Below are 11,433 nucleotides of genomic sequence, written 5' to 3' on the forward strand. Positions count from 1 at the left end.
TAATCAACATCTGTTTGACTGAACTACGTCTTCTCTCTGGCAGTCACTGGTGGTGGGAAAATGCTGAAAAGATTGCAGAAAATTTGATTTGAAGAATGGATCTTTTCTTAATTAAAGTCCTTTAAAACCTATTAGTCTTCTTCTACCACATTTAGATTAACAACAACCACCACCACCAATGTCTGGCTTAATTTGCAGAAACAAGTAGAGAAGTTCTTGCAATGCAATGAATGAAACTACTGCAACTTATTTCCAATAGAGTTTAGTGCAATCTGTATTCACTCAAGTTACCATAACTTTCAAATTTTATCCCACCAGCTGCTACGTAGGCAGTTGCCTGATTGCAAACATGTTCATCACATAGCTTTTAAACAACTTTGAATCAAGATTAAAGAAATTATCTGTTTTTGTGTAATTTTCATAGAAAACAGAGAGTTTTATTATTACAGAGATTCTACTGCAAAGAATTTATACCCAGTAATCACTAAATCTTATATGATCATCAACATCACTAGTATTATTTCAATTATCTGCAAAGGAGACTAGAAATAAATTTAAGGACTTTGATTTTTTTTCTTATAAAACAACTGATAGAAGCAGCATTGGCAAAAATTTTATGTAACTTTTTATTGTTTGTTATATGTTTTTACACAAAGGAATCTGACATAAAATTTAAAATATTCAAATAAGAGCTGACATTGTTTGAAATTATTCAGGTTGTCCTCTTGGTAAGCAGAAAAATAAAATGTATTTTGGTGCCAATCTTGGATCAGCCTGTTAGCACACAATTTCCTGGCATTTCAACATTACTTGTTGAATTATTTCAACATTATTTTTTGTGTTGATTCTTAACTTACTTGAAATTGCGAACTTTTTTAATATAGTAAGACTATATTATAAGGAGGAAAATATAAATGAAATACTTGTACCAATAGGTTTACGAGATTTTAAATATCAAAAATTATACTTACCTAAGAGTTGCTTTATTTTCTTAGTCGTTTACAAAATCTAACTTTGCAATTCAGTGTCTGATTCTTTAGAAATTAATCCCACATATATCAGTGATATTCACTTATCAGCAAATAAGGATAGAGTCTTCCTGCTATTATTGTTGTGGTTGTACCAGTGTTCTTCTAAAGTATCATTTCATTATTCAGTAGTTTGGTTTTTCTCCTATAGAAATATGACCTGACAAGTGATTGCTTAAAAACCCTCTCAAGTTCTAGAATTTAACTATATTTATGCTGTTTGTGCTAAAATTGGCAACAGTTGGATTTGTGTCTGCTCCAGCATTGGTTGTGGATATGCTGCATTGCTAGTTGGCTTTATTCCTGAATGTCTAGCATTTCTGAAATTCACTCAGGGCAACTCTCTCTCTTTCTCCTTTCCTATTCTTAAAGACCTCTGTAGGGATAACCCACAGTGTGGGGACTCAATGCTTTAGCATGCTATTAAGTTATTGCCACCCCTAAGGACAACTCTGCAAGGAGGATGAGGACTCACATAACTCTGAATCAATAAAGGAAGCAGCTCAATTAGCATTTCACATGCTTTTCTTCCCTCTCTTCTTACCTTCCCTGCAGTGGGCATGCTTTCCCCTTAAAGGATTGTCCTGTTTCTGCTCATTGCCAGCGTTGGCAGGGTGACAGTAGTCGAGTGTGCAAACTTGTGCTATTGTCCCCAGGCCAGGGGGAGTCATGGAGACCCACTAATATGACACAGGAAAATGTTTGCTGATGGCAATTCTATGGGCTTTGTCTAACTCTTTCTCCATCATGACGACTCGATTTAAGTCTCTAACTGTTTGACTACAGATGCAAGAGTACTATCCAACTCCATCCTTTTGTCCTGGTAGTTTGAATGGGTAATTCAGCTTTTGTGTGGCTCAATTGAGGGGGCAAACATAAAGACAAGATTCTTGAGCGCTCAAGCTCCTTTTCCATGGATATCTGCACATCTCTTTAGAGATTTGTTCTTTTCTTACCTTTTTCTGACATCACCCTCCCTTTAAGTGGGGGAAAATGCCTGATCAAGAACAGTTTAAAAAGTAGGCTAGCCAGGTCTCCCAAACTAGCATTGTCCAGTGTTACTCAAGCATGGTTACTGCCAGTCTTCAGACAGCTTTGGAGTAGTTTAGAGAAAAGAGCCTCAACAAGCTTTCTTTACTCATCCTCAGCATATCATGTTTGGTTGTGTTTTAAAAAGGGGGAGGAGGGGGTTGGAACAGAAAGAATGGTAGGAATCACAGGGAAATGATCGTATTTATTAGCTGTCTTTCTGTGGCTGTCCCCATGGTGACTATTTGTGATGGCAAAGAATGTGAGAACAGGGAGCCTAATGCCTGATTGGGATGCTTTGTATTTGGCAAAGTGGCTTCTGATTGGCCTGAGAAAGCCTCCTAACTAGAAGGGCTTGATATTCATTCAGCTTACTCAAGTGCTGCAAAACACTCACAGGGTCCGGCTGCTTCTCTAAAGGTTGGTAGTATCTAACCTATGTAACAAGATTAGCTGGTGAGCTGCTTCTTCTCTACCACAGAGTTACAGTAACACTCAATGTTTAAGAGAGAATCTTGCTGGGAAGGGTGTAATTTAACTTGGAAGGCCATGAAAATGGTGCATATATATCTACTCAAAGGTTAAATGCTACCTGTTGAGTAAGATTAACTAGTAGGGCCACAGTCACAGCAAGTATAAGACTGGAATGAGGGAAACAGAATATATTGAGGTATATAGCAATGATTGTACATATGGTGTAATTGTATTATCAAGCTGTAAATTTGTAGGATAATTCTAAACAAATATGTATACAATACTGCAAGACCTTTGTGGAGTTCATGATCCTGCAGGAGAGAAAAGCATTTGAAACAATGTATATATTGAATGGATTAATTATTTGAAACAAATGTCTGTCTCACTTCTGCAGGTCTGCCTTTGTGCCCAGCATATTTTAGTGTTTGTGTATTTTATATATATATTATGTGGGGGAGAGAATGAGAGAGTAATAGAGAAAGAATATTCAGGCATTTAAAGCCTGAAATCCTAAACATGTTTATTTGGATCCACTGTATACATTAACAGTTTATACAATTGCATTATTAAGCTAAAAGAGTTTTGGGGTATATGTGAAGTTGTAATTAATAGTGTTAAAACTGGGGGGTTTTGTGCAGAGCTGAGTGTATATGAATATGATCATTGCAGATATGTGAAAAGGAATGCGAGTTATTTCTTCAGGAAATGTCACGTGCGAAAGTAAAAAGGCATTTTAGTCTTCGTTACCCTATTTGTGCAGACATGTGGAATATCAATGAGGACAGAAGGTAGAGTGTGCTTTTTAATACTATGTTAAAACTGAATACAAGCGGGTAAACAATGAAAAAAAACTTTTTTGAGGACTTTACAATATACAATATAACTTTTATAAGATGAAAAATATAATTAGCCACCAGTATTGTGGGAGTCGACACATCACTGAAAGCATTCATAAATGCATTTGCATCCCTAACAAGATACTTTTAGATGAAGTTTTTAATCAAGCATTCACTCTGCCTCATCCTTGAGTTCCAGGAGAGGTCCACCCTGTTTTTAATCTGTATCTTCCCAGTGATTTTTTATCTCTCTGACTCTTTTTTTTCCCCGTTACCAGAGGGGGGGAATCAAGAAACCAGGAGAAGGCGCAGCGCATTTTGATCAATTAACGCTTGGAACGGTCTTTTTGGAAGCCTCCGGTATGGCGTGAAAGCACAATCTGGAGAGAAATGCCCGCGGGTGGCTGGCTACCTGTGTTACCCATCTTCCATCTGGCAAAAGCGGCCCGATGTTCCTGCCAAGGATAAACATTCCCCGTCATCCCATTTAGCCTCAGCGAACCGACCGTCGCCTCGGGTTAGGCTGTTCCCAGGCGCGCGACCGCTCTGAGGGAGCCAACCCTTTCATGGACGGGCCCTCCTTCTTCCTCGCCCTTTCGTATCCGCGGCCGGGCTGAGCGATGGCTTCGGCAGACAGCGAGGTGAAAACCCTCCTCAACTTCGTCAACTTGGCTTCCAGCGACATCAAGGCCGCCCTGGACAAGTCGGCCCCCTGCCGCCGCTCCGTAGACCACAGGAAATACCTGCAGAAGCAGCTCAAGCGCTTTTCCCAGAAATATTCCCGCTTGCCCCGCTGCTGCCACCACCACCACCTGCAGCCGCAGTTGCCTCCCGCTCGGGAGCGGAGACCGCCTGAAGGGAGGGCACGAGGTCTCAGCCCCGAGAGTTCGCTAGGTCGAGGCCACGCGGCCTCCGGGGCGTCCAAGGGCGACAAGGCCTCCAAGGCCCCAGAGCGCCTGGGCGGTGAGGAGAAGCAGCAGCAGCAGCAGCAGGCAGGGACTTCGGAGGCAGGCGCTAAGCCCGACCAAGTACCCATGAGGAAAAGGCAACTGCCCGCTTCTTTTTGGGAAGAACCCCGGCCTGCTCCGGGCTCCCCCGGTGTTGTCAGTGGCGTGATCTTTCCAATGGGAGTTTGCTCGTCGCCCTCTTCTTCCTCGTCATCCTCCAAAGACCTGCCTCCTTACGAGGGAAAGAAAAATAAAATAGGCCTCGACGGCGGCAGCGGCGGCACTGGCGCGGTTCTCGAGAGCCCCCCGCGCAGGCCAGAGGCCGAGGCCGCCCTCAAGGGACTGAGGACCTGGGGCTGCTGTCCATTTCAGTACCACGGGCCACAGGCCTCCCCCGGTGTTTACCCGCCCCCGCTGCCGGCCGCCCTGCCCCCTTTGGCTCCCTTCTCGGCTTTGGGTTTGTGGCGGAAAGATGCGCCTTCCCCGACGGAGGGCGAGCCCTTCTGCCAGCCAGGGCAGAAAGTGTATCGGCCTGTAGTGTGGAAGCCCATCCCCACCAAGCCTGCCGCGCCGCCCCTCATCTTTAGCGTCTTTAGTTATCTTTAGCTGTAGCAGCTCCCCTCAGCTTGCAAGGACATCAATCATCAGGTTGCTCACAGTGCTGATTTTGAAACAGTGCCTTAGGCTACTTCCAGACCTTGAAAAAAAACAGCTGATCTGCTCTTTAATCTCAGGTCCCCCTGCTCTGGAGGTTCATCAGGGAATACAAAAAACAGGAAAGTGTGGAAGGGTATTGAAATCAACCCATTGTTGATGTATCAGGTCTCCTGCTAAGATATGTTCTCTTGGGGAACTTGGGCCAATTATCTCCGAACTTGATCTACCTGGCAAAGATGTTGTGAAGGCAAAGTATGCATGTGTGGAATTTAAAATATATACCCCTTGAGTTATTTGAAAAAGGGCCAGGATAAAAAAAAGTGGTAGACTAATTAATAAAATTAAAAATAAACCACACTTTAGTTTGGTGGTTGACTGCCCCTGCCTGAGGGAGCAAGAAAGAATTAATAACAAATTGTGAATAATGAAATTATTCAAGGGGCAGGGGCTTGTCTTGTCTGCACTGCTAAAAAAAAAGGTCATGTAAGAAAATGTAATACACACTTTTGTAAATAAGGATACTGTTCTTTTTTCTTGACATGTAAATACCAAGACTGTTGTAACAAACAAAAATAAATCCCATACAGTTTTTCCTTTGAGTCTCCACTGTTAAAATGTCTTTAAGTGGAAAAGTGTTATCTTTTTTGGAAGAAGAGAATTGTTTTACTCTTGTGTAAATGCATCAATTGTTTTTAAACTATAGCCCATGTCTTGTTAATTCTGGATAGGTAGCTCTGTTAGCAAAATTCTCCTTGGTTGTTTTTAGCTGAATGATTCTATGAAATTTGGTCATTTAAAAGCAAGAAGCTTTGTACTACTCTATGTGAAGCAATCATTTATAGTAAGGCTGAAAATAATTACTTTATTATTTATATATTTTAGTAGTACAGAGTAAATAATATGGGATTTTTTTTCTATGACAAGGATATTCCTGTCAATATGAAAAAGATTTGTATGTTAAAAAAAAACATAGATTCATTTCCTTAATTTCTAAATCAAAGTGCTCTAGGTAGCAGGTATTAGAAATGTACTGACTGAACTAGACCAGTTACAGTAAGCAGCTTTAGATGAACCAATAAAACTGCCATACAATTAACCTTTGAGAAGTAGGGAAGCAGAATAATAGCAGAATAAATGCTATTTTGAAAACTACTTTACACTTCAAATATTTCACTTGTGATTCAGCTTTCTTTTGAAAATACAACTTGCATGAGCTGGCAAGAGACCAATAAACTAAGCTACTAATAAATGAATTTCCAACTACATATACGCTACAGCTTTGTTTGAGCTGCAAATCCAATGATATGAAACATATCTTAACCAAAAGTGGACTGGACTTGGGAAATATTGAAAATAGATGAAATACAGGTATCTTGCAAAAGTGAGGTTTTGTTCTTTTCAAAAGGTATTTTTAAAAGGAATCTATATAACTTTGTTTAAAGAAAAGATGCATTTGAATACTAAGTTTTGATAGGCATTAGCACACTGTCTTGTGGTCTTCCCAGAGGCTCCCACTTGCCTTCAGTATAAAAAGGATATCTCCTATTATTTGATCCAGCACTTTTTTTGTAATTTTAATAGCCCTATTGCACAGGAGTCACAGGTGTTGAATAACGTGGCCTGTATTCTGTTTATTTCCCCACTGAGTTATTCATTTCATTAATATGGAATAACATTTAGGGAAAATGGCTACCATTTATATACTATACCTATTTTTCATATTAATTTTTCAGCATAAATTCCCAATGTTTCTGATTATTATAATACCTTTCAAATTTCTCTTTTTTAGCAACTTGATTATGTCAGGATTAATTTCTTCAATGTTTGTTGGGTATATTCTCCACACTCCAGAGTTTTCCCATTGGAACGATGGCATATGATGTTGCAATTGAAAAGTTTAGATTTATCTGTAAGAATTTTTTCTTACTCTTTCAAGGAACTATTTAAGAAGAACTACACTTTACTTTATTACCTTTTGGAGATTGTGGCAAACCAAATATATATTAGAACATATACAGGTAGCAATAGCCCTTAGACTTATATATTGCTTCACATTGTTTTACAGCCCTAAGTCAGGGATCCCCACTACCCCCACCCTCATCTGTGGACTGGCACCGGTCCATGGCATGCCAGAAACTGGGCCATGCAAATTAGTGAAGCCCCATTCACAGGATGCAGGCAGCACATGAAACCACACCCTTTCCGGTCCAGAACCAGTCTTTGGTGTCCAAAAGGTTTGGAGCCCTTTTCTAAGTGGTTCACAGAGTCAGCATATTGCCCCCAACAATTTTAGCCCTCATTTTACTGACCTCAGAAGGATGGAAGGATGAGCCGGCCTTGAGCTGGTGAGAATCAAACTGCTGAACCTGCTGACAGTTGTCACTCAGCAGAATTAGCCTGCAGTACTGCATTCAAAACTCTGTGCTGCTACCACTAGTCCTTGTTTAGCAAGTACAATAGGGACTAGAAATGTGGCTGTATGCAAAGAGATTGCTAATTGAAATTGTGACTATCAATATCTTACTTTAACTTCCTTTGCTTTATAGACGTAGAAAGCTCATAAACATGGGGATTGATCACAAAATTACTTTTTTATCACTGTGGTGAGGCAGTCACTAAATGAGGAGTTCTGTAGTGTGCACATGTATTTCATGAGCTCAAATCTAAGTATAAAGAAATTAACAATACTGTGCTTACTATATAGAATAAGAACAGCTATGATGTGGTTTTAACAACATGTTCTGTTTGCAAGAAATTCCCCCCTATATAGGGTTGTACTGACCTATTCGAAAAGAATTATACATTCAGTGTTCTTCCTGTATGACTGCACATGTATCAAATAATATGCCTTCAAAAAAATTTAAAATGAAAACAATTGTAAAGATACTAAACTCTTAAATTTTTCTTTGTGCCTTTTCCATGCAAATAAGTGTATGATTTAAAGAGACTCTCTTGGTCACTTGTGATATGTGAAAATAACACTATGGGACTAGACAATGACATTTTAATTAACTAGAGAAAAAGATCACTTTCTTTCAGGCTTTCGATGTGGGCCTATATGCTGGTAAAAACAGAATTTATCAGGGCTTACATTTCAGTACCATGTTCTGTGTTGGGTGTGGGAAGTGGAACAGATATCTTAGGAGACATATTCCATAGTATGTCATTGATTGGGATGCTGGCATCTGATGTCTGCTTAAATTTACTACATCATCTGAAATATTATTTGATACATCAAGCAGAGGGATGTCAGTGTACACATAAACCTGTTTTTATTTCAACATCCCTATTTACTCTAGGAACTTTCCTACTCAATAGTAATAGTAGAAGAATTGGCAAGCACAATGTTTTATAATATCACTAGAGAAGGCAACTCATGTAGCACTCTATTAATGGATAACATTTACACAATATCAGATAAATATTTAATTGAACTTATGTTTATAAATTAGAGTTAGAGAAACATGGTAGCCAAATGTACCTGGAAAAGCAGTTTCCATTGCAGGGGTCTGATAAATTATATTGCATTAAACTTTTACAGGCCAAATTTATCTAGATCTTCCCTCTCACACATGTATTTTGTTTAACATATATGTAGTGTGTGTACTCAGGGACGTGCAGTCACTAGAGGCAAGGGAGGCGGGGCCTCAACAGTCTCCTCAGAGAAAAAAAGGATTTTAAATAATTTTCTTAAAATAATTAAAGCCAGGGTAGTTGCTACCAGATTTCAAGTCACAGTGGCTTGGTGTCTGCTCTCAGTATTAACTAGGAGGAGGCCAGAGAACTAGGGGCCTCTTTTGCCTAAGGAATTTTTCGCCTTTTAAGAGTTAAGCAAGGGTTAACAAGCAAAGAATTCCTTATGCAAATGAGGCACGTATTCTCTCGCCTCCTGTAGAAGGCATTTTTAGAGGCTTTTTAGAGTTCTCTGGGAGCAACTAGCTCAGCCTGACAGAGCTCTGGCTTTTAAAGAGGGGAGGGCAGGGCAGGGCAGGGAGAAGCAGGGTTGAAATCGTCTCTGAAACAGCTGGAAAAGGTGCGTGTGGGGAGTGGGGAGGAATTTAAAAAGTTTGATCGGAAGGCAGCAGGGGAAGCTGCTGTATGGCAGAGGAGTTGCTTTCAAGCCTTTGGAAAATATATCCAATCCAACTTCTGTGTTTGTGTTTGAGAGTGAGTGAATGAGAGAGGGATCGAAGTTCTCTGTGTGCGTGTGTCTGTTTGAGAGAGGGGGGAGGTAGGGAGGAAGGAGGGGGAGGGAGAAGAAAAAGAATGGGAAAACTTATTTTGCAAGGGGGAAAAATGCTGTCGCTTTAAATCGGAACTGAGCATGCCTGGCTGTGGAATTCTGGGTGTTGAAGTCCACAAGTCTAAAAAGTGCCTCACCAGGGCTAAAGCTGACCGCATGTCACTGTGTGTACTCCTTTCAGAAATGTCTTAAAAGTAAAAACGCAGTGCAATTTTACTCGAATTTAATGCAAACAACGCCACCTAAAAACACAGTGCTTTATTGTTAATATAACAAAAATCTCAAAAATACATTGCAATCTTGTTTAGGCACACAATTTATAAAATAATAGATCAAACATATAATGTCAATAGAACAGTTTGCAAAAATCCTAAAATGTTCTTTGAATATGATATAGAGCATAATAACAGGTTCTTTCCATCTTCAACACTATCAAGTAAAGCATGGAACTATTAAGCTTATTTTTGAGACCTAAATATTCTTAACTTTAAGATTTACAATAATATTTTGTACTTGTATAAAACAACAGAATTTGTACAGATTTCATAAAACTTGTGAATTTTTAAAAAATCACAAAATCACTGGAGCAGTAGAAAGCTACATATCTACCATTATACTTGTAATTGCCCTGGAGCAGGTGAGCATATAGAAAACTGAGTAGATAGTTCTTATTATTTAAACCAGTGTTAAGGCATTACTCAGCTAATAGACCTATGTGAGCCAAGCAGATTTCTTGAAAATCTTTCTGTACAAATATTTATTGCTGGATTAGGTGAAATGATTAAGAGGTAGCATGCAGAATGTGCAAATAAATGTAAAGTATTTTTTATGGCAAGAAATAATGAAGTGAAAGGACAATTCTCAAAGGGACATTTAGTGGATAATTTCCTCCTCATTCTATGGCATCCATTTAATTAATCCTGATTATGTGAGTGAGGAATTCAAATTGACAATTATTCTGTGTATATCTAATGAGAAAAACTAGAAAGCCCTTTTAATGCTTCTTTTCCTCCAATATACTGGATATGTGAACGTTTCCCTAAAAAGAGTTAATCAATTAGATTTCTCAGCTTGTAGAAAGTATGAAATTGTATATATTTTTTGAATTGGTGCTATCCTCAACTATGTCATATTAAAACCATTCAAAGTTTATATTTTTGAAAGAAAAGTTGTTCATGGAACTGTAATATTGTGAATATTAAGCCTATATACAACATCTCCAAGGTGTCCTACTGTTTATTTCAGACATTTCTGCAAAGCACTCTTGAAATGCATATAATGAACTCTGCTTAAATTGGTTTGAATTAACTTAGATGCAGTATCATTAAGCTTCTTTGTTATCACACTTATAAAGCAAACATGAATTATATCAATTGAAGCATTTTTTAATCTGAATTAGAAAGATGAATACTTTCTCATGGAAGTATTGTTAAGAGGATGTCAATTTAAGGTATCTACAATCCAACATCCATGAGGATAATTTTTTCTTCTAATAACTTAATACCACTAAATTATTTCTCTAAAAGTATACAATGCCACCAAACCAGAATTTTATTTAAAAACTATAGTGCTGCTAAGTCATTGCTTACATATAGATCATTGGTCATTAAGACTATTCTAATGAAACCCTAAGTTTGTTAGACATAATCTAATTAAGCAATAAGATTCTCAATTCATAATCTTGTTAAACTAAATATTTATTCTGAAATTAACCTAGTGGTTTAGTGGCCACTAGTGGCCTAAAGATGCAACTCACTATTATTGATTTTCATCAATAGCAGGTCAAGAATTTTCTCCTGAGTCTTTCTGAAACAGCACAGGATTTGAATCTACTCTCCCCTTCAATGCTGCTAAAATAATGTTAAATGCCATTGGTTTCAGTTACATTAATCCTCATAACTATATATGTACATATAGATTTACAATATGATACAGATTTATACATCTGAGTTAAATGTTGTGTTCTTATTTAAGTTAAATTCTTCAAAATCTTTCATTTCTTGAATCCAGTATTTGCACAATTCTTGACCAGGAACAAGAAAATAATGTTAAATATTTTTATAAATAAGAATAAAAGGTGAATACATGTTAAATTAGATAGGGAGACATGAAACTATGGTGATGTAGACTAGAATCGCTAAACATTGGTAAGTTCAGCAAACTGAAGTAAAATAAAATACAATCTGAAACCTGAAATGTTATATTGATTTAACCATTAT

General features: G+C 38.3%; 1 protein-coding gene across 1 annotated transcript; it reads left to right on the forward strand.

Moving 5' to 3' along the window:
* Nucleotides 1-3,987: 3,987 nt before the first annotated feature.
* Nucleotides 3,988-4,920, forward strand: FAM181A (family with sequence similarity 181 member A). The gene has a single exon (XM_032210606.1). It carries the CDS (start codon nucleotides 3,988-3,990, stop codon nucleotides 4,918-4,920), a length of 933 nt encoding a protein of 310 aa, XP_032066497.1.
* The last annotated feature ends 6,513 nt before the right edge of the window (nucleotides 4,921-11,433 follow it).

The sequence above is a fragment of the Thamnophis elegans genome, chromosome 1, assembly GCF_009769535.1.
Source record: "Thamnophis elegans isolate rThaEle1 chromosome 1, rThaEle1.pri, whole genome shotgun sequence".
NCBI classification, from domain to species: Eukaryota; Metazoa; Chordata; class Lepidosauria; order Squamata; family Colubridae; genus Thamnophis; species Thamnophis elegans.